This window comes from Oncorhynchus clarkii, chromosome 12 (genome assembly GCF_045791955.1).
Source record: "Oncorhynchus clarkii lewisi isolate Uvic-CL-2024 chromosome 12, UVic_Ocla_1.0, whole genome shotgun sequence".
In the NCBI taxonomy this organism is placed as follows: domain Eukaryota; kingdom Metazoa; phylum Chordata; class Actinopteri; order Salmoniformes; family Salmonidae; genus Oncorhynchus; species Oncorhynchus clarkii.
The window spans coordinates 98616715-98640683 of record NC_092158.1 but is presented as its reverse complement, the minus strand read 5'-3'; the positions used below and the strand labels follow the sequence as shown (position 1 = coordinate 98640683).

The 23969-nt window shown below is 40.7% G+C and overlaps 1 protein-coding gene across 1 annotated transcript; it reads right to left on the bottom strand.

Annotated features, from left to right (window-relative positions):
- Nucleotides 1-1586: 1586 nt before the first annotated feature.
- LOC139421723 (NLR family CARD domain-containing protein 3-like) lies at nt 1587-23752 on the bottom strand. Its single transcript, XM_071172838.1, has 10 exons — nt 23604-23752; nt 22277-22375; nt 12039-12155; nt 11851-11935; nt 11499-11721; nt 9384-11175; nt 8947-9120; nt 4593-4766; nt 4070-4116; nt 1587-3561 (listed from the first exon to the last, which is right to left on the bottom strand). Exons 2-10 carry the CDS (start codon nt 22357-22359, stop codon nt 3014-3016), a joined length of 3243 nt encoding a protein of 1080 aa, XP_071028939.1. The 5' UTR covers nt 22360-22375; nt 23604-23752; the 3' UTR covers nt 1587-3013.
- Nucleotides 23753-23969: the final 217 nt, after the last annotated feature.

Genomic DNA, 23969 nt, shown 5'->3' with positions numbered 1-23969 from the left:
CACTTATAGGTTACTATAATGTTCTTCACAAAACCATGAAATGGTACAAGACATTCTTTTACCATTTCATTGACATTGCTGTGGTGAATTCCTTCATCCTCCCGAAGGAAATGGCCAAGAGCTGTGGACAGCCCCCCATCTCACAGCTGGTATTCAGGGAGCAGCTCGTCCGTGAGCTTGCTAGCTACAGCAGGTCCACTGCAGCGCCTTCATTCCCCTCTACCTCTGCTCCTTCAACCAGTGGTTTGCACATGCTGAAATTCCTTATTGCAGGCGAGAATGAGTGCAAAAGGAATTTAGTAAGGAGGCTTCGTTGTGCTCTTTGCAAAAATAAATCCTCTGTCGGCTGCAACACCTGTGCAGTGACCCTCTGCTTCACAGCAGAAAGAGACTGCTATGCGCTGTGGCATCAGAAGCACAATATTGTGTAGAGGGTCTTCACATTATTGAACATTGAGTGTAAATGCCTTGTTATTTAAACATTTTGGAAATGTTCATTTTTTTCTTCAATTTTCCAATATATATTTTTCCGGGTATGTTTGAATATTTTTTTTGTATTTTGCATATAGTTATTTTCAGCAATGTACCCATGTACCAATTCGGCCACTTGGGTACATTTGGGAAACTTGTGAGGGACACCTGGGTGACTACATACCCAATGGCATGTACCTCACTCATTCCTAGAGGTATCTGTCTGAAACTTTGGGCAAATACTGTTGCCTGCTTATTCTCTCATTTGGAAGTATCCAGAGTATCATAACTGAATATTTTGATGTTCTAGTTGATTTTAAAGATGCTACAACAATAAAAGAACTGAAAAACGCGTGTTTATTTCCTTGTATTTTCTTCTACCAGATCTATTGTGTTATATTCTCCTACATTCAATTCACATTTACACAAACTTCAGAGTGTTTTTTATCAAATGGTAACAAGAATATGCATGTCCTTGCTTCTGGGCCTGAGCTACAGGCTGTTAGAATAGGGTATGTCTTCAGGCGGAAATTGCACAAAGTGGGGGGGTATCCTTAACAGGTTTTAAGAGGTTTTAAGGGAATATCCTGCAAAGGTAAATCTGGAAAAAAGTTGTGCTTTACAGATTGGGAAATGGTCTGGAGGGATCATGGCTTTGCCAGGGGGGTTGGAATGGTGTAAGGGTATCTTGGAGTGTTCCTAGGGGATGAGGGATCATGGCTTTGCCAGGGGGGTTGGAATGGTGTAAGAGTATCTAGGAGTGTTCCTAGTGGATGAGGGGACAATGGAAAGAAATTGGAATGGTGTGGTTGATATGGTGGAAGGGAGGATGAGGAGATGGTGTTGGTTGATATGGTGGAAGGGAGGATGAGGAGATGGCATTGGCTGCTATCTCGTATGTCATATGGGGGGCCACTATTATTGTTAATAATGTGGATGATATGGTGGAGGGAGGATGAGGAGATGGCATTGGCTGATATCTCGTATGTCATATTGGGGGGCAACATTTATTGTTAATAATGAGGTTGATGTGGTGGAAGGAGGATGAGGAGATGGCGTTGGCTGCTATCTCGTATTTTGTGGTTTCGATATAGTAAGATACAGAAAATACAATGTCAAATGTTATATTTTATTTTGGGTCAAGCTAAAAATGTAAATGGAAAAACAAGTTGATAAACAGAGGATCCATCTAAAACAGTATAAAACAAGTGCAGTATGTTCTGAGAATGTTACTTTAGCGTCACACTATAACTTCATGGGAGTCTTGTGGAAAGACTGCATGTTGTTTTGGGGGGATTGAGTGACGTCTTCATCAACATTTGCAGAATATTCCTGTAATATTTTCACCTCTTGTCAGACGCCAACAGCCTAGTTGGCTGCAGACATTCATAAGGAGTTCAAGTAGTTTATTTGCCATTTGCAGGTATTAAAAGTAATACATACATTGTAATTCCTTGTTGGAGCTCTCTCACATATAGGACAGTACATACCAGAGGAGGCTGCTGAGGGGAGGACGGCTCAAAATAATGTCTGGAACAGAGTGAATGAAATGGAACACATGGAAGCCACATGTTTGATACCATTCCACTTATTCCCCTCCAGCCATTACAAGTTGGTCCTCCCCAATTAAGGTCCCACCAACCTCCTGTGGTACAAACACAAACAGTAAAATTTATCATAAAAATGCAAAGTGGTAAAAGATCAGAAAAGGAACCAAAAGGTTCAGTCATGTTCTAATAGTCTGATGAAAACAGTTTAGGTTGATGATTTAACAGGCGGATAGAAGCTGTTCTAGAACCTGTGGTCCAGAAACTTATTTAACAGGCAGATAGAACTGGGATAGAAGCTGTTTTAGAACCTGTGGTCCAGAAACTGATTTAACTGGCAGATAGAACTGGGATAGAAGCTGTTCTAGAACCTGTGGTCCAGAAACTAATTTAACAAGCAGATAGAACTGGGATAGAAGCTGTTCTAGAATCTGTGGTCCAGAAACTGATTTAACAGGCAGATAGAACTGGGATAGAAGCTGTTCTAGAACCTGTGGTCCAGAAACTGATTTAACAGGCAGATAGAACTGGGATAGAAGCTGTTCTAGAACCTGTGATCCAGAAACTAATTTAACAGGCAGATAGAACTGGGATAGAAGCTGTTCTAGAACCTGTGGTCCCAGAAACTGATGAGCAACCACTGGTCCTAGACTGGTGCCCTGAATGGCATATGTTTTTTGAAAACGCCAATATGTGTGTGTGTGTGTGTGTGTGTGTCCAGTCTGAGTGTGTCCACTATGTGTGTGTGTGTGAGTGAGTGTCAGTGTGTGTGTCTGTGTGTGTCCAGTGTGTGTGTGCGTGTGTGCACTAGAGCGTGTGTCTAATGTGTGTGTGTGTGTCCAATATGTGTGTGCGTCCAATGTGTGTGTGTGTGTGTTTGTGTGTGTGTGTGTGTGTGTGTGTTTGTGTCCAGTGTGTGTGTGTGTGTGTCCGTCCAGTGTGTGTGTCCGTCCAGTGTGTGTGTGTCTGTGTGTGAGTGAGATAGTGTGTGTGTATCACTGGCACAGGGACACTGAGGAGTCCCAAATCCCAAAGGAATCATCATAAACCCTAAACCCTGGATAGAGGGGCTCAGTGAATGTGGAGGTGAATGTGTACAGGTGGGTCAGTGTGTCAGAGGAGACTCTATAGAAGGACAGAGTGCCGGCTGGCCAGTCCAGATACACTCCTACTCTGTGGGAGCTGGAGGAGTGGACGTCTATGGTAGTGTGATTATTATTGTGAGAGCCAATGTAACGGTTGTCAGAGCAGTACAGGCTCCAGGACTTGTCATTGTATCCAAGCCAACATTCCTTAACCCCTCCTCTCCTGCTGATTCCTTTATATGTCACTCCTATATCAGCCCCTCTTCCACTCCACTCTACCTCCCAGTAATAGCGCCCAGTCAGACCCTCTCTACACAGCACCTGTCCACAGCCATCAAATCTCTCTGGGTGATCAGGATACAGCTGCTCCTCTGTCCTACATGTCACCTTTCTGTTCTCCTCAGACAGAGAGAGGCGTCTGTTTACTGTGTTTAGGTCCAGTGTGAGATCACAGACATCTGATGGATGAAACCAGACACAATATTAGAAATCATCATCATTCACATTAGAATGTTAACTCACTTTTCACTAATTCATTTAATGTGGATGTTTCTAGGTATCAAAAGGATAAGTTAAGGTAAATTGCGAATTGTTGAATGGTCATATGTTATACTGTATGGTAATATAAAACACACTTATTCACATTAATTACACACACACACACACACACACACCCACACACACCTACATAAACACAAACAAACATTTCTAATGTAACACGAACACGCCAAACACACACACACACACCTGCATAAACACAAACACACATTTTGTATGTAACACACACACAAACACACATTGTCAAAGCTTCTCTTTGTAAACTTTGGTGTCCCTGATTTCTGCTTCTGTAGAACTACAGCTGATATTTAATATGACCAAGTAAGTAATGATGGTGGTCTTTGACTTTGACTTAACTTGAATTAAGACTTATTCTTAGTCATATTCTTCACAGCAGTCAACACTCACATTTTCTAAGCCCAGGGTTCATTCTGTTCTCTCCACCATGTTCCACACTGTAGCGGTAAGCAGAAGAACAGACAGTCATTGAGGAATACACATGAACTCACACACACGCACGCGCACACACACACACACACACACACACACACGGTCAAGCGTGACACACGGCACACACGGTCAATGTTTGTCCAGTGTGTGTGTGTCGAGTGTGTGTGTCCAGTGTGTGTGTGTGTGTGAGTGTGTCCAGTGTTTGTGTGTTTCCAGTGTGTGTGTTTGTGTCCAGTATGTGTGTGTGTCCAGTGCGCGTGTGTGTGTGTGTGTCCAGTGTGTGTGCGTGTGTGTGTGTGTGTGTGTAATTCCAGTGTGTGTTTCACATACACATACATAGGAACACACTGGACACACAGGACACACACTCACACCCAGTCAGCATATAACTTTGTCCAAGAGGTGGTCAGAATGTTTGTCTTAACTAGCCTGATAAGTCCAACATGTCTGATATGAACATTGACATAAACCCTCTACATACTTGAGTTTCTCCAGTCTGCAGTGTGGATCCTCCAGTCCAGCAGAGAGCAGTCTGGCTCCTGAGTCTCCTGGGTGATTGTAGCTCAGATCCAGCTCTCTCAGGTGTGAGGGGTTTGACCTCAGAGCTGAGAGCAGAGAAGCACAGCCTTCCTCTGTGACTACACAGCCTGACAGCCTGCAAAGAGTCAAATCATATTAAAACCACACTGATATTCTTCGGTGGTGAAAATAGTGACAGTATATTTTTTCTAAATGTTCAGTTACATCAGTGTCCTGAAAGCTGCCATATCTATTAATACATTAACGTATCATTATTATAAATGATCAAAGTATTGCTTGTAGAGAAAGAAATATATAGTACGAATATGTGAGTAGACTGACCAGACCAGTTTTAAAAGCAGTATCAGTCAAAAGACAGCCAGTGAGGAATCAGATTTAGATTGTATTGAGTATACAGTCCACACCATATCTTATTTGACAGTGAAGCTGACATTTTAAATGTGTCTCTGTACTCCAACATTTTGGATTTGAGATCAAATGTTTCATATGAGGTGACAGTATATAATGTCACCTTTAATTTGAGGATATTTTAATACATATTTTAATATTTTTTAATATTTATTTTTATTTCACCTTTATTTAACCAGGTAGGCTAGTTGAGAACACCTTTATTTAACCAGGTAGGCTAGTTGAGAACACCTTTATTTAACCAGGTAGGCTAGTTGAGAACACCTTTATTTAACCAGGTAGGCTAGTTGAGAACAAGTTCTCATTTGCAACTGCGACCTGGCCAAGATAAAGCAAAGCAGTATGAGCAGACAACACAGAGTTACACATGGAGTAAACAATTAACAAGTCAATAACACAGTAGAAAAAAGGGGAGTCTATATACATTGTGTGCAAAAGGCATGAGAAGGTAGGTGAATAATTACAATTTTGCAGATTAACACTGGAGTGATAAATGATCAGATGGTAATGTACAGGTAGAGATATTGGTGTGCAAAAGAGCAGAAAAGTAAATAAATAAAAACAGTATGGGGATGAGGTAGGTAAAAATGGGTGGGCTATTTACCGATAGACTATGTACAGCTGCAGCGATCAGTTAGCTGCTTAGATAGCAGATGTTTGAAGTTGGTGAGGGAGATAAAAGTCTCCAACTTCAGCGATTTTTGCAATTCGTTCCAGTCACAGGCAGCAGAGAACTGGAACGAAAGGCGGCCAAATGAGGTGTTGGCTTTAGGGATGATCAGTGAGATGCACCTGCTGGAGTGCGTGCTATGGATGGGTGTTGCCATCGTGACCAGTGAACTGAGATAAGGCGGAGCTTTACCTAGCATGGACTTGTAGATGACCTGGAGCCAGTGGGTCTGGCGACGAATATGTAGCGAGGGCCAGCCGACTAGAGCGTACAAGTCGCAGTGGTGGGTGGTATAAGGTGCTTTAGTGACAAAACAGATGGCACTGTGATAAACTGCATCCAGTTTGCTGAGTAGAGTGTTGGAAGCAATTTTGTAGATGACATCGCCGAAGTCGAGGATCGGTAGGATAGTCAGTTTTACTAGGGTAAGTTTGGCGGCGTGAGTGAAGGAGGCTTTGTTGCGGAATAGAAAGCCGACTCTTGATTTGATTTTCGATTGGAGATGTTTGATATGAGTCTGGAAGGAGAGTTTACAGTCTAGCCAGACACCTAAGTACTTATAGATGTCCACATATTCAAGGTCGGAACCATCCAGGGTGGTGATGCTGGTCAGGCGTGCGGGTGCAGGCAGCGAAAGGTTGAAAAGCATGCATTTGGTTTTACTAGCGTTTAAGAGCAGTTGGAGGCCACGGAAGGAGTGTTGTATGGCATTGAAGCTCGTTTGGAGGTTAGATAGCACAGTGTCCAAGGACGGGCCGGAAGTATATAGAATGGTGTCGTCTGCGTAGAGGTGGATCAGGGAGTCGCCCGCAGCAAGAGCAACATCATTGATATATACAGAGAAAAGAGTCGGCCCGAGGATTGAAACCTGTGGCACCCCCATAGAGACTGCCAGAGGACCGGACAGCATGCCCTCCGATTTGACACACTGAACTCTGTCTGCAAAGTAATTGGTGAACCAGGCAAGGCAGTCATCCGAAAAACCGAGGCTACGGAGTCTGCCGATAAGAATATGGTGATTGACAGAGTTGAAAGCCTTGGCAAGGTCGATAATGACGGCTGCACAGTAATGTCTTTTATCAATGGCGGTTATGATATCGTTTAGTACCTTGAGCGTGGCTGAGGTGCACCCGTGACCGGCTCGGAAACCAGATTGCACAGCGTAGAAGGTACGGTGGGATTCGAGATGGTCAGTGACCTGTTGACTTGGCTTTCGAAGACCTTAGATAGGCAGGGCAGGATGGATATAGGTCTGTAACAGTTTGGGTCCAGGGTGTCTCCCCCTTTGAAGAGGGGGATGACTGCGGCAGCTTTCCAATCCTTGTTAATCTCAGACGATATGAAAGAGAGGTTGAACAGGCTGGTAATAAGGGTTGCAACAATGGCGGTGGATAGTTTCAGAAATAGAGGGTCCAGATTGTCAAGCCCAGCTGATTTGTACAGGTCCAGGTTTTGCAGCTCTTTCAGAGCATCTGCTATCTGGATTTGGGTAAAGGAGAACCTGGAGAGGCTTGGGCGAGTAGCTGCGGGGGGGGCGGAGCTGTTGGCCGAGGTTGGAGTAGCCAGGCGGAAGGCATGGCCAGCCGTTGAGAAATGCTTGTTGAAGTTTTCGATAATCATGGATTTATCTGTGGTGACTGTGTTACCTAGCCTCAGTGCAGTGGGCAGCTGGGAGGAGGTGCTCTTGTTCTCCATGGACTTCACAGTGTCCCAGAACTTTTTGGAGTTGGAGCTGCAGGATGCAAACTTCTGCCTGAAGAAGCTGGCCTTAGCTTTCCTGACTGACTGCGTGTATTGGTTCCTGACTTCCCTGAACAGTTGCATATCGCGGGACTATTCGATGCTATTGCAGTCCGCCACAGGATGTTTTTGTGCTGGTCGAGGGCAGTCAGGTCTGGAGTGAACCAAGGGCTGTATCTGTTCTTAGTTCTGCATTTTTTGAATGGAGCATGCTTATCTAAAATGGTGATGAAGTTACTTTTAAAGAATGACCAGGCATCCTCAACTGACGGGATGAGGTCAATGTCCTTCCAGGATACTCGGGCCAGGTCGATTAGAAAGGCCTGCTCACAGAAGTGTTTTAGGGAGCGTTTGACAGTGATGAGGGGTGGTCGTTTGACTGCGGCTCCGTAGAGGATACAGGCAATGAGGCAGTGATCGCTGAGATCCTGGTTGAAGACAGCGGAGGTGTATTTGGAGGGCCAGTTGGTCAGGATGACGTCTGAGGGTGCCCTTGTTTACAGATTTAGGGATGTACCTGGTGGGTTCCTTGATGATTTGTGTGAGAATGAGGGCATCAAGCTTAGATTGTAGGACTGCCGGGGTGTTAAGCATATCCCAGTTTAGTTCACCTAACAGAACAAACTCTGAAGCTAGATGGGGGGCGATCAATTCACAAATGGTGTCCAGGGCACAGCTGGGAGCTGAGGGGGGGTCGGTAGCAGGCGGCAACAGTGAGAGACTTATTTCTGGAGAGAGTAATTTTCAAAATTAGTAGTTCGAACTGTTTGGGTTTGGACCTGGAAAGTATGACATTACTTTGCAGGCTATCTCTGCAGTAGACTGCAACTCCTCCCCCTTTAGCAGTTCTATCTTGACGGAAAATGTTATAGTTGGGTATGGAAATCTCAGAATTTTTGGTGGCCTTCCTGAGCCAGGATTCAGACACGGCAAGGATATCAGGGTTAGCAGAGTGTGCTAAAGCAGTAAGTAAAACAAACTTAGGGAGGAGGCTTCTGATGTTGACATGCATGAAACCAAGGCTTACATATCTGTTTCAACATTTAGAGAAATAAAATAACTTTATGTATCTAGTCCCCCATTCGAAGAAGTCATAAATATTCTGACCAACTCACTTATAGTGTATTAAAGTAGTCAAAAGTTTAGTATTTGGTCCCATATTCTTTGAACACAATGACTACATCAAGCCTGTGACGCCATCATTGAGAAAGATCATGAATTAATCATGAATAATAATGAGTGAGGGAGTTAGAGGCTACAACAAAACATACTAACCTCTCACCATTAACCTCAAATAAAAGGTGACACTCTGTACTGTCACCTAATATGAAACATTATATCTCAAATCCAAAATGCTGGAGCAAAGCACCACATTTAAAACTGTAAGCTTCACTGTCCAAACACATATGGTGTCTGGTAAACACATGTGGATCTGGTGAACAGTTATCACTTGTTGACCAACTACAGGAATACGGACCTCAGAGTCTCCAGTTTACAGTGGGGATTCCCCAGTCCATAAGAGAGCAGCTTCACTCCTGAATCCTTCAGGTCATTGTTACTCAGATCCAGCTCTCTCAGGTGTGAGGGGTTTGACCTCAGAGCTGAGACCAGAGAAGCACAGCCTTCCTCTGTGACTCCACAGTCTGACAGCCTGCATAGAGATCATCATGACTTCACAAACACGCTGTTAATTTAACACCAGTAGTGTAGAAGGACAATTGCAGATGCATTTGGTTTATTCTCTCAAACAGCATATATATTCATGTTCCGTCTCCTAGAATTGTACGATCATAATGTTATGTAATGTGAAAATCAATTAATTGGCATAAAAAGTTATTCAATAATAAATATTTTTCTCTAAACTGAATATTTCTTCCTGATGATTAGTTCTTAAATGTCATTTTATTTACTCACAGAACAGCTCTGGAGGCTTTGACCACTGGCAGCAGCCTCAGAAGACCTTCCTCTGATCTGGAGTATTTCTTCAGGTCAAACACATCCAGCTCCTTTTCTGAGGTCAGCAACACAAAGACCAGAGCTGACCACTGTGCAGGTGACAGGTTGTGTTTTGAGAGACTTCCTGATCTCAGGTAGCTTTGGATCTCCTCCACTAGAGAATGGTCATTCAGTTCATTCAGACAGTGGAACAGATTGATGCTCCTCTCTGGAGAGGGATTCTCCCTGATCTTCTTCTTGATGTACTTGACTGTTTCTTCATGGCTCTGTGAGCTGCTTCTTGTCTTTGTCAGTAGACCTCGTAAGTGCTTCTGATTGGACTCCAGTGAGAGGCCCAAAAGGAAGCGGAGGAAAAGGTCCAGGTTTCCCGTCTCACTTTGTAAGGCTTTATCCACAGCACTCTTGAAGACTGTAAATTTAGGCTTGTGTCTTTTCCTCACAGAAAGATTCCTGGACGTTGATTGAGCTTTGGCCATTAGATTCGCATTGTTGTTGATGAATGAGAGGAACACATATACAGCAGCCAGAAACTCCTGAATGCTCAGATGTACGAAGCAGTACACCTTGTCCTGGTACAGCCCACATTCCTCTTTAAAGAGCTGTGTGCACAATCCTGAGTACACTGAGGCTTCATTGACATCAATGCCAGCTTCTTTCAGGTCTTTTTCATAGAAAATCAGATTGCCTTTCACAAGCTGTTGAAAAGCCAGTTTTCCCAGTAACAGAATGCTCTCTTTATTCCAGTGTGGACCTGTCTCTTCTTTCCCAAGATACTTTTCATTCTTCTGTTTGGTATGAAACACCACAAGGTGTGTGTACATCTCAGTCAGAGTCTTGGGCATCTCTTCTCTTTTATGTTTCAGCATGTGTTCAAGGACTGTTGCAGAAATCCAACAGAAGACTGGAATGTGGCACATGATGTGGAGGCTCCTTGATGTCTTTATGTGTGAGATGATTCTGCTGGCCATGTCCTCATCACTGAATCTCTTCCTGAAGTACTCCTCCTTCTGTGGGTCATTGAAACCTCGTACCTCTGTCACCTGGTCAACACACCCTGAAGGGATCTTATTGGCTGCTGCAGGTCGGGTAGTTATCCAGAGGAGAGCAGAAGGAAGCAGATTTCCCTTGATGAGATTTGTCAGCAGAACATCCACTGAGGTTGACTCTGTGACGTCACAACAGATCTTGTTCTTCTGGAAGTCTAGGGGCAGTCGGCACTCATCCAGACCATCAAAGATGAACAGAACTTTGTACTTGTTGTAGTTGGAGATTCTTGAAACTTTGGTTTCCACTGAGAAGTGATTAAGAAGTTCAATCAAAGTGTGTTTGTCCTCTTTCATCAAATTCAGCTCCCGAAAAGGGAATGAAAATACAAATTGGACATCCTGATTTGCTTTTCCTTCAGCCCAGTCCAGAATGAACTTCTGCACAGAGACTGTTTTTCCAATGCCAGCGACTCCCTTTGTCAGCACAGTTCTGATAGGTTTGTCTTGTCCAGTTAAGGGTGTGAAGATGTCGTTACATTTGATTGCAGTCTCTGGTCTTGATTGTTTCCTGGTTGTTGTCTCAATCTGTCTCAGCTCATGTTCATTATTGACCTGTCCTGTTCCACCCTCTGTGATGTAGAGCTCTGTGTAGATCTTATTGAGAAGTGTTGGGTTTCCTTGTTTAGCGATCCCCTCAAATACACATTGAAACTTCTTCTTTAGATTAGATTTGAGTTCACGTTGGCAAATCACAGCAAGCTCATCTGAATGAAGAAATAACACAGAGGATTTTAATATAACGCCTGTTTTAATAACTATCAATGTTTTCATAATCCATTCCAGACTGATGTTATTATTATTGTTATTATTATATTATTATTGGTATTATTGATGGTATAATTTATGTTGTCTCTCTCTCTCTAAATGAATCAGTACAACACATCCCTGCTGCTTCTTGATGAGGTCACTAGATGTTGTGTTAAGGCTGCTACAATATCATTGAGTTACACAGCTACTTTAGCTGTACTTTAGCTACAGCTTTTAAATGTTATAAATCAGCATTCAACATGAGGCAGACAGCTCTTACTTTTCTCCAGTGTGTCAGCAAGCTCCTTCTGGTTCATTTTCCTCAGGATGTGCAGTGTGATCTTCAGAGCCCCCTCTCTGGCATTACTCTCCTGCTTCTCATCTTCAGCATCCACCACTTCCTGCTTCTGACTCTCAAAGCCTTCTGGGAGTTCTGGACTAAGAATCCTCTTGAACAGCCTCAGCTCGTTCTTCACAAATGTCATAATTTTCTCTTCAAGCAACTGAAATAAATCAAGTAAATAAGTTAAGCAAGAAACAAAATGCTTTCTCATCAACACATTAATGAATGATTGACAGATCAACTTTGCTTGAGGTAAACAAAAACAAATATACATAACAGGACCACATACACTGAATATGGAGGCCAGGTCTGTTTGATGACTCTGGGAAGACTGACCACTGAGAATCTCTGACTCTGATCTCTCCTGTTGGTTTCTGTGGACAAAACATGAGATTACATCTCCTCATCCAGGTAGTACACACACACGCACACACACACACACACACACACACACACACACACAGGAGTTCTTCTTACCTTTGTTCAGTAGAAAAGTCTCCCTCTCTAAAGTATATAAGAGCATCCATAGACCGGTCACTCTTCATGGACACAAAGCTGGGAACTGGGGAGGCTGGTCTCTCCTGCTTGATTGGACTTCAACACAACAGAGACAAACATTACATCTCTCATCTCCTCTGAGCTCAGATATGGAAACTTGATATCACTTTACAGAAATGTTTGCAAATTAGCTTTGGTATATCACACCCTACAGTTGAGGTGCAATGAGAAAGTCATTCTGCTTTGAAAGATGATAAACTTGTAACGTCACTTTTGAGCAAATGTCCTTTGAATATTTTGGTACCTGCTGCAGAGCTCTTCTTTGTCTACAGGGCTTTACTTTGGCGGATAATGTTAATAAAAAAATATATATATATATATATATATATATACACACACACACACACACACAGTGGGGCAAAAATGAGTCAGCCACCAATTGTGCAAGTTCTCCCACTTAAAAAGTTGAGAGAGGCCTGTAATTTTCATCATAGGTACATACGCCGTACACTGCATCAAATTGGTCTGCATGGCTGTTGTCCCAGAAGGAAGCCTTACAAACACCTGAGACCTTGTAACACTAACGAGTCACATGACAGCGGGTAGGGAAACTGGCTAATTGGGCCCAATTTGAACATTTTCACTTAGGGGGATACTCACTTTTGTTGCCAGCGGTTTAGACATGAATGGCTCTGTGTTGAGTTATTTTGAGGGGACAGCAAAATTACACTGTTATACAAGCTTACAATGTAGCAAAGTGTCATTTCTTCAGTGTTGTCACATGAAAAGATATACTCAAATATGTACAAAAATGTGAGGGGTGTACTCACTTTTGTGATATACTGTTTATATAATATATATATATATATATTTAATTATCTAAATGTATGGTGTTTTTAGTTGATGTCATTTGAATTGTCTGTTATGCTATAATGGTTATTTTTATTTTTATTTTTATTATTTATACATAAATAATTATTTATTATTTATTATATAGGTTATTTTATGGTTGTAAGTGATAAAATGAACTAGAACATTTTGTATTTTGCAATTCTGAGTAATTACTACTTTAGTAAATAATTACACATTAAGCATAAGACCACAAATGACAATACACCACCACTCCCCTCACAGGAAAACTCCTGTGTGCTTCTTTCTGTCCCTTTCCACACTGCTAACACAAGAGGGCTTCTTCCTGTCCCTTTCCACACTGCTAACACAAGAGGGCTTCTTCCTGTCCCTTTCCACACTGCTAACACAAGAGGGCTTCTTCCTGTCCCTTTCCACACTGCTAACACAAGAGGGCTTCTTCCTGTCCCTTTCCACACTGCTAACACAAGAGGGCTTCTTCCTGTCCCTTTCCACACTGCTAACACAAGAGGGCTTCTTCCTGTCCCTTTCCACACTGCTAACACAAGAGGGCTTCTTCCTGTCCCTTTCCACACTGCTAACACAAGAGGAAGGACTGAACAAGCATTTAACAGATTACTGTGAAGTAATATAATGATCATTCATGTTTATTATCACCTGGTTTTATGCTCATGTTTTGAAATTATACTTCATTAATATAACGATTACCAATAAACCTGAAAAGGAATTTAGTCACCTCTGGTCTAGAAAAATTTATTTTCCAGGTACATTCACTGTCAAATTTATCAACCAGGATCGACCTGCTCTGCCTTCTCTCGCTAGTAGTCAACTCAGCCCCGCTAAAAAGCTGGTGTCATTACTCTGCCTTCTCTCTCTAGTAGTCAACTCAGCCCCACAATGAAGCTGGTGTCGTTACTCTGCCTTCTCTCGCTAGTAGTCAACTCAGCCCCACAATAAAGCTGGTGTCGTTACTCTGCCTTCTCTCTCTAGTAGTCAACTCAGCCCCGCTAAAAGGCTGGTGTCATTACTCTGCCTTCTCCGGGGGCATGTTGAGGTAAATTTACTAACCGGGAGGGTTGAATGATGTAATTTATTAGAGGGCTGGAAGACGCACTCTCGAGGTTGTTTACTCACAATATCAGATATTAAGATGATTTTTATAATGAATGTATACTGAGGTTGAGGTTCTGACTAGTGATTATTTACCCTAGGTTCAATACTTGCTATAGTCACTATTTTTTTGCTCTCCCAAATCAACACAGCCCTAATATGAGATATATAGCTAACTAAAGTAATGAGAGACCATTTTAGAAAATTATGGCAATCATATAGTCTGTAGTTGTATGCTATTTTATGTCAATCATATTGCTGCTTGTAGCCTGTAACTGATGCTTCGTGGTCCATCATATTGCTGCTTGTAGACTATAACTGATGCTTCATGGTCCATCATATTGCTGCTTGTAGACTATAACCTATAACTGATGCTTCGTGGTCCATCATATTGCTGCTTGTAGCCTATAACTGATGCTTCATGGTCCATCATATTGCTGCTTGTAGACTATAACTGATGCTTCGTGGTCCATCATATTGCTGCTTGTAGCCTGTAACTGATGCTTCATGGTCCATCATATTGCTGCTTGTAGCCTGTAACTGATGCTTCATGGTCCATCATATTGCTGCTTGTAGCCTATAACTGATGCTTCATGGTCCATCATATTGCTGCTTGTAGCCTGTAACTGATGCTTCATGGTCCATCATATTGCTGCTTGTAGCCTGTAACTGATGCTTCATGGTCCATCATATTGCTGCTTGTAGACTATAACTGATGCTTCATGGTCCATCATATTGCTGCTTGTAGACTATAACTGATGCTTCATGGTCCATCATATTGCTGCCTGTAGCCTATAACTGATGCTTCATGGTCCATCATATTGCTGCTTGTAGCCTATATCCTATAACTGATGCTTCGTGGTCCATCATATTGCTGCTTGTAGACTATAACTGATGCTTCATGGTCCATCATATTGCTGCTTGTAGACTATAACTGATGCTTCGTGGTCCATCATATTGCTGCTTGTAACCTATAACTGATGCTTCATGGTCCATCATATTGCTGCTTGTAGCCTGTAACTGATGCTTCATGGTCCATCATATTGCTGCTTGTAGACTATAACCTATAACTGATGCTTCGTGGTCCATCATATTGCTGCTTGTAGACTATAACTGATGCTTCATGGTCCATCATATTGATGCTTCGTGGTCCATCATATTGCTGCTTGTAGCCTATAACTGATGCTTCATGGTCCATCATATTGCTGCTTGTAGCCTATAACTGATGCTTCGTGGTCCATCATATTGCTGCTTGTAGACTATAACTGATGCTTCATGGTCCATCATATTGCTGCTTGTAGACTATAACTGATGCTTCGTGGTCCATCATATTGCTGCTTGTAGCCTATAACCTATAACTGATGCTTCATGGTCTTATGCTGCTTGTAGACTATAACTGATGCTTCATGGTCCATCATATTGCTGCTTGTAGCCTATAACTGATGCTTCATGGTCCATCATATTGCTGCTTGTAGACTATAACTGATGCTTCATGGTCATATGCTGCTTGTAGACTATAACTGATGCTTCATGGTCCATCATATTGCTGCTTGTAGACTATAACTGATGCTTCATGGTCCATCATATTGCTGCTTGTAGACTATAACTGATGATTCATGGTCCATCATATTGCTGCTTGTAGACTATAACTGATGCTTCATGGTCCATCATATTGCTGCTTGTAGCCTGTTACTGATGCTTCATGGTCCATCATATTGCTGCTTGTAGACTATAACTGATGCTTCGTGGTCCATCATATTGCTGCTTGTAGCCTGTTACTGATGCTTCATGGTCCATCATATTGCTGCTTGTAGCCTGTTACTGATGCTTCATGGTCCATCATATTGCTGCTTGTAGACTATAACTGATGCTTCATGGTCCATCATATTGCTGCTTGTAGCCTGTTACTGATGCTTCATGGTCCATCATATTGCTGTTTGTAGCCTATAACTGATGCTTCATGGTCCATCATATTGCTGCTTGTAGACTATAACCTATAACTGATGCTTCATGGTCCATCATATTGCTGCTTGTAGCCTGTAACTGATGCTTCATGGTCCATCATATTGCTGCTTGTAGCCTATAACTGATGCTTCATGGTCCATCATATTGCTGCTTGTAGACTATAACTGATGCTTCATGGTCCATCATATTGCTGCTTGTAGACTATAACTGATGCTTCATGGTCCATCATATTGCTGCTTGTAACCTATAACTGATGCTTCATGGTCCATCATATTGCTGCTTGTAGACTATAACTGATGCTTCATGGTCCATCATATTGCTGCTTGTAGCCTATAACTGATGCTTCGTGGTCCATCATATTGCTGCTTGTAGACTATAACTGATGCTTCATGGTCCATCATATTGCTGCTTGTAGCCTGTAACTGATGCTTCATGGTCCATCATATTGCTGCTTGTAGCCTATAACCTATAACTGATGCTTCATGGTCCATCATATTGCTGCTTGTAGCCTATAACTGATGCTTCATGGTCCATCATATTGCTGCTTGTAGCCTATAACTGATGCTTCATGGTCCATCATATTGCTGCTTGTAGACTATAACTGATGCTTCATGGTCCATCATATTGCTGCTTGTAGCCTATAACTGATGCTTCATGGTCCATCATATTGCTGCTTGTAACCTATAACTGATGCTTCATGGTCCATCATATTGCTGCTTGTAGACTATAACTGATGCTTCATGGTCCATCATATTGCTGCTTGTAGACTATAACTGATGCTTCATGGTCCATCATATTGCTGCTTGTAGACTATAACTGATGCTTCGTGGTCCATCATATTGCTGCTTGTAGCCTATAACTGATGCTTCATGGTCCATCATATTGCTGCTTGTAGCCTATAACTGATGCTTCGTGGTCCATCATATTGCTGCTTGTAGCCTGTTACTGATGCTTCGTGGTCCATCATATTGCTGCTTGTAGCCTATAACTGATGCTTCATGGTCCATCATATTGCTGCTTGTAGACTATAACCTATAACTGATGCTTCATGGTCCATCATATTGCTGCTTGTAGCCTATAACTGATGCTTCATGGTCCATCATATTGCTGCTTGTAGACTATAACTGATGCTTCATGGTCCATCATATTGCTGTTTGTAGCCTATAACTGATGCTTCATGGTCCATCATATTGCTGCTTGTAGACTATAACCTATAACTGATGCTTCATGGTCCATCATATTGCTGCTTGTAGCCTGTAACTGATGCTTCATGGTCCATCATATTGCTGCTTGTAGCCTATAACTGATGCTTCATGGTCCATCATATTGCTGCTTGTAGACTATAACTGATGCTTCATGGTCCATCATATTGCTGCTTGTAGCCTATATCCTATAACTGATGCTTCGTGGTCCATCATATTGCTGCTTGTAGACTATAACTGATGCTTCATGGTCCATCATATTGCTGCTTGTAGCCTATAACCTATAACTGATGCTTCATGGTCCATCATATTGCTGCTTGTAGACTATAACTGATGCTTCATGGTCCATCATATTGCTGCTTGTAGCCTATAACTGATGCTTCATGGTCCATCATATTGCTGCTTGTAGCCTATAACTGATGCTTCATGGTCCATCATATTGCTGCTTGTAGCCTATAACTGATGTTGCTTGGTCCATCATATTGCTGCTTGTAGCCTATAACTGATGCTTCATGGTCCATCATATTGCTGCTTGTAGCCTATAACCTATAACTGATGCTTCATGGTCCATCATATTGCTGCTTGTAGCCTATAACTGATGCTTCATGGTCCATCATATTGCTGCTTGTAGACTATAACTGATGCTTCATGGTCCATCATATTGCTGCTTCGTGGTCCATCATATTGCTGCTTGTAGACTATAACTGATGCTTCATGGTCCATCATATTGCTGCTTGTAGCCTGTTACTGATGCTTCGTGGTCCATCATATTGCTGCTTGTAGCCTATAACTGATGCTTCATGGTCCATCATATTGCTGCTTGTAGACTATAACCTATAACTGATGCTTCATGGTCCATCATATTGCTGCTTGTAGCCTATAACTGATGCTTCATGGTCCATCATATTGCTGCTTGTAGACTATAACTGATGCTTCATGGTCCATCATATTGCTGCTTGTAGCCTATAACTGATGCTTCATGGTCCATCATATTGCTGCTTGTAGACTATAACCTATAACTGATGCTTCATGGTCCATCATATTGCTGCTTGTAGCCTATAACTGATGCTTCATGGTCCATCATATTGCTGCTTGTAGACTATAACCTATAACTGATGCTTCATGGTCCATCATATTGCTGCTTGTAGCCTATAACTGATGCTTCATGGTCCATCATATTGCTGCTTGTAGCCTATAACTGATGCTTCGTGGTCCATCATATTGCTGCTTGTAGCCTATAACTGATGCTTCATGGTCCATCATATTGCTGCTTGTAGACTATAACCTATAACTGATGCTTCATGGTCCATCATATTGCTGCTTGTAGCCTATAACTGATGCTTCTTGGTCCATCATATTGCTGCTTGTAGCCTATAACTGATGCTTCATGGTCCATCATATTGCTGCTTGTAGCCTATAACTGATGCTTCTTGGTCCATCATATTGCTGCTTGTAGACTATAACTGATGCTTCATGGTCATATGCTGCTTGTAGCCTATAACTGATGCTTCATGGTCCATCATATTGCTGCTTGTAGCCTATAACTGATGCTTCATGGTCCATCATATTGCTGCTTGTAGCCTATAACTGATGCTTCATGGTCCATCATATTGCTGCTTGTAGCCTATAACTGATGCTTCATGGTCCATCATATTGCTGCTTGTAGCCTATAACCTATAACTGATGCTTCATGGTCCATCATATTGCTGCTTGTAGCCTATAACTGATGCTTCTTGGTCATATGCTGCTTGTAGCCTGTAACTGATGCTTCATGGTCCATCATATTGCTGCTTGTAGCCTATAACTGATGCTTCTTGGTCATATGCTGCTTGTAGCCTATAACTGATGCTTCATGGTCCATCATATTGCTGCTTGTAGCCTATAACCTATAACTGATGCTTCATGGTCCATCATATTGCTGCTTGTAGCCTATAACTGATGCTTCTTGGTCATATGCTGCTTGTAGCCTATAACTGATGCTTCGTGGTCATATGCTGCCATCTATTGGAAATTTTGCAATTAAACGTTATTAATTCACCTACAGACATTGGTGGGGCAGCTGAGAAATAAAGGGTATTTTTCTGGTTAATTCCTTAGATCTCTAACCTGCCCCACCTTTCACACGCCAATTGCTGGACTTTCACATAGAGGTTACTAGGTCACCCAGTTCAAACCACATTTGAAAAATAAAACAGATGTGGCTTGTTGATCAAGTGTTCTGCCCTACAATAATAAATATAATAAAATAACAAAACAAAAACACTAAAATGCTGAGACAGGTTTTGATTAACAAAATATTCAGTGCTATTTAGTACTATAATGGTAGTAGCTGTAACCCTGTTGATAATAAGTAACGTGACGTCAGCGTTCAAGCTTAATGCCGGCAGGTGTCGTTGATACAAGAGTGAAGCTGCCATTGTGACGCAGAACAATGAGCTGGGAATAGAACGTTCAGAAGGTGAGTTGATTCCACGGAGCTCAATAGAACTAATAGGAGCTGGCATTGTGACGCAGAACAATGAGCTGGGAATAGAACGTCCAGAAGGTGAGTTGGTTCCACGGAGCTCAATAGAACTAATAGGAGCTGGCAGGAAGAAGAATGACCTAAAATAAGGCCTGTTTTGTTACTATATAACATAACGTAATATTATGAAACTGGGCTCCATGGCGGATGCAATGAACTAGTTATCAGAAAAAAAACGTTGTTGTAAATGTCATGTTTCCAGCCTACTTGAGGCGCCCTGAAAATAATATTCAAAAGTTTGGTCCTTGGACACAGAGGGGTTAAACACTAAAGTTACCGTCCATCTAGTGAAGAGAGGAGGGGTTAAACACTAAAGTTACCATCCATCTAGTGAAGAGAGGAGGGGTTAAGAACGGAGCAGAAGAGACATGTTTGTTGTTTGCTGTAACTAATGGTCAACGTTGTATTTTAATGTATGTATTGTAATGCCAGAGTTGACGTGGGCCATCGTTCAAACAAAGAGATGCCTCCCTGACCACCAGTGTGTTTGGATATAATGAAGATCAATTCAGTGAAGAAGAACCTCTAGAGTTCTGACCAAAGAGCCCTATAAAGGGTTAAATATATACTGTATACTCAGACAGGCTAACCTCCTATAAAGGGTTCTATATATATTCTATATATACTGTATACTCAGACACTACCTAACCTCCTATAAAGGGTTCTATATATATTCTATATATACTGTATACTCAGACAGGCTAACCTCCTATAAAGGGTTCTATATATATTCTATATATACTGTATACTCAGACACTACCTAACCTCCTATAAAGGGTTCTATATATATTCTATATATACTGTATACTCAGACACTTCCTAACCTCCTATAAAAGGTTCTATATATATTCTATATATACTGTATACTCAGACACTTCCTAACCTCCTATAAAGGGTTCTATATATATTCTATATATACTGTATACTCAGACACTTCCTAACCTCCTATAAAGGGTTCTATATATATTCTATATATACTGTATACTCAGACACTTCCTAACCTCCTATAAAGGGTTCTATATATATTCTATATATACTGTATACTCAGACACTACCTAACCTCCTATAAAGGGTTCTATTTATATTCTATATATACTGTATACTCAGACACTTCCTAACCTCCTATAAAGGGTTCTATATATATTCTATATATACTGTATACTCAGACACTACCTAACCTCCTATAAAGGGTTCTATATATATTCTATATATACTGTATACTCAGACACTTCCTAACCTCCTATAAAGGGTTCTATATATATTCTATATATACTGTATACTCAGACACTACCTAACCTCCTATAAAGGGTTCTATTTATATTCTATATATACTGTATACTCAGACACTTCCTAACCTCCTATAAAGGGTTAAATATATACTGTATACTCAGACACTTCCTAACCTCCTATAAAGGGTTCTATATATTTTCTATATATACTGTATACTCAGACACTTCCTAACCTCCTATAAAGGGTTCTATATATATTCTATATATACTGTATACTCAGACACTTCCTAACCTCCTATAAAGGGTTCTATATATATTCTATATATACTGTATACTCAGACACTTCCTAACCTCCTATAAAGGGTTAAATATATACTGTATACTCAGACACTTCCTAACCTCCTATAAAGGATTCTATATATACTGTATACTCAGACACTTCCTGACCTCCTATAAAGGGTTCTATATATATTCTATATATACTGTATACTCAGACACTTCCTAACCTCCTATAAAGGGTTCTATATATACTGTATACTCAGACACTTCCTGACCTCCTATAAAGGGTTCTATATATATTCTATATATACTGTATACTCAGACACTTCCTAACCTCCTATAAAGGGTTGTATATATACTGTATACTCAGACACTTCCTAACCTCCTATAAAGGGTTAAATATATACTGTATACTCAGACACTTCCTAACCTCCTATAAAGGGTTCTATATATATTCTATATATACTGTATACTCAGACACTTCCTAACCTCCTATAAAGGGTTCTATATATATTCTATATATACTGTATACTCAGACACTTCCTAACCTCCTATAAAGGGTTCTATATAGAACTTTAGTAGTTCTGTATATTTAGCAAGATAGAATCCTTTTTGGTTTAAACAGGAGTGAAGTGTGTTGATATAACGTTAATATTGTCAAAATTAATCTTGGGGCGGCCGGGTAGACTAGTAACCGAAGATTGCAAGTTCAAACCCCCGAGCTGACAAGGTTCAAATCTGTCGTTCTGCCCCTGAACAGGCAGTTAACCCACTGTTCCTTGGCCGTCATTGAAAATAAGAATTTGTTCTTAACTGACTTAAATAAAGGTTAAATAAAAAATGTAAAATAAAAAAAAGAATAGGTCACAACATAAATGTTATGATGACATATTAGGCAATAATTAATAGTAGGCTAAATGATTGTGTCATGAAAAAAATCTATAGATAATTTCTGATGAAAAATAACAAATGTGAAAAAATTGTGGACGTTTTAGAAACAAACTCTTTAATAATTCTTAAACAACATTGTCATCTCACCTCTTAGCTTTGGTGTCATGTTCCCGAGAGAGACTCATTTTAGAGGCAGGGCCCCCCTCCTCTCTCTCCCAAGAGAGACTCATTTTAGAGCACTGATCCCTAAACAGAGATCCAACATGTTGGTTGTGGTTAACACAGTGACAACTAAACAGAGATCCAACATGTTGGTTGTGGTTAACACAGTGACAACTAAACAGAGATCCAACATGTTGGTTGTGGTTAACACAGTGACAACTAAACAGAGATCCAACATGTTGGTTGTGGTTAACACAGTGACAACTAAACAGAGATCCAGCATGTTGGTTGTGGTTAACACAGTGACAACTAAACAGAGATCCAACATGTTGGTTGTGGTTAACACAGTGACAACTAAACAGAGATCCAACATGTTGGTTGTGATTAACACAGTGACAACTAATTATTGAATGTCAATTGTTCTCTTTTATTAATTATCTCTTAGAAATTAAACATTTACTAACAGACACATCCAAACAGTCAGGTGATTTAATGCATCACATGAACATGTAGTTGTGATTTATATTTTTCACCTTTTATCCATCTAGTGGAACTAAGAATAATAATAATAATAATATTAATAATAATAATAACATAATATATAATAATAATATGAATAATAATGTCTCACTTTCTCTTTTAACAATTTCTCTCATTCTAGCGTGTTGATTTGTTCAACAGGTATGATATTATGATGCTGTTACTGAATTCAGTTCATAATATTAATGTTAAGAAAAGTCTGTTCAGTGGTTTCATACCAAATTACACAGGAAGCAGGAGCTCATTGGAATTTAGAAAACAACAAATGTTCTGATATTCTGAAAGACGACTTACAATTTATACATGAAAAATATACAAATTGTAAAATAACCGCGATACAGTAATATATGAACAACATGTGTTTTAATGTGACTTGACTACACCCAGTTAGCTATATGAACAACATGTTATAATGTGACTTGACTACACCCAGTTAGCTATATGAACAACATGTTATAATGTGACTTGACTACACCCAGTTAGCTATATGAACAACATGTTATAATGTGACTTGACTACACCCAGTTAGCTATATGAACAACATGTTATAATGTGACTTGACTACACCCAGTTAGCTATATGAACAACATGTTATAATGTGACTTGACTACACCCAGTTAGCGCCATTTAGTATGATTGAACTGTCACGTAGCTGTCCCAGGTGAAATGGACTGTTAGATCTGAGTGTTTTACTGTCATTCACTATACTAAAATAACACCAGACAGTTAATGTCTCTACACACTTTACAATAATCCCTGGGAAGATTCTTACCTTGTAGCCTGAATTCACAACCAGAACATGTCAAGTCATTGAGATATTTTCCGTTGTGCTGAGAGAGAACCTTCCTGATGACAAGTGTCTCTGTATCTATGTTCTAGGTTCAGTTGATCTTTGGATGCAATAATATCTGGTCAAAGTCTAGTGACACAACACCATAGTATATCATAACCATAACAGCAGTTTAACCTTTGGCCAGTAAAGGCCATGGTATACTATAACATGTAGAATCATTATGATGATCCAGGTTCATATTATAACATGTAGAATCATTATGATGATCCAGGTTCATATTATAACATGTAGAATCATTATGATGATCCAGGTTCATATTATAACATGTAGAATCATTATGATGAT

Excerpts from the sequence above, each read along its gene's own strand:
- LOC139421723 (XM_071172838.1), bottom strand. The coding sequence starts at position 22,359 with ATGAGTCTCTCTTGGGAGAGAGAGGAGGGGGGCCCTGCCTCTAAAATG. Across the intron at positions 11,936-12,038 it reads GACTTTTCTACTGAACAAAG|AAACCAACAGGAGAGATCAG; the intron begins GTAAGAAGAACT and ends TTTTGTCCACAG. Across the intron at positions 9,121-9,383 it reads AAAGCCTCCAGAGCTGTTCT|GCTGTCAGACTGTGGAGTCA; the intron begins GTGAGTAAATAA and ends ATCTCTATGCAG.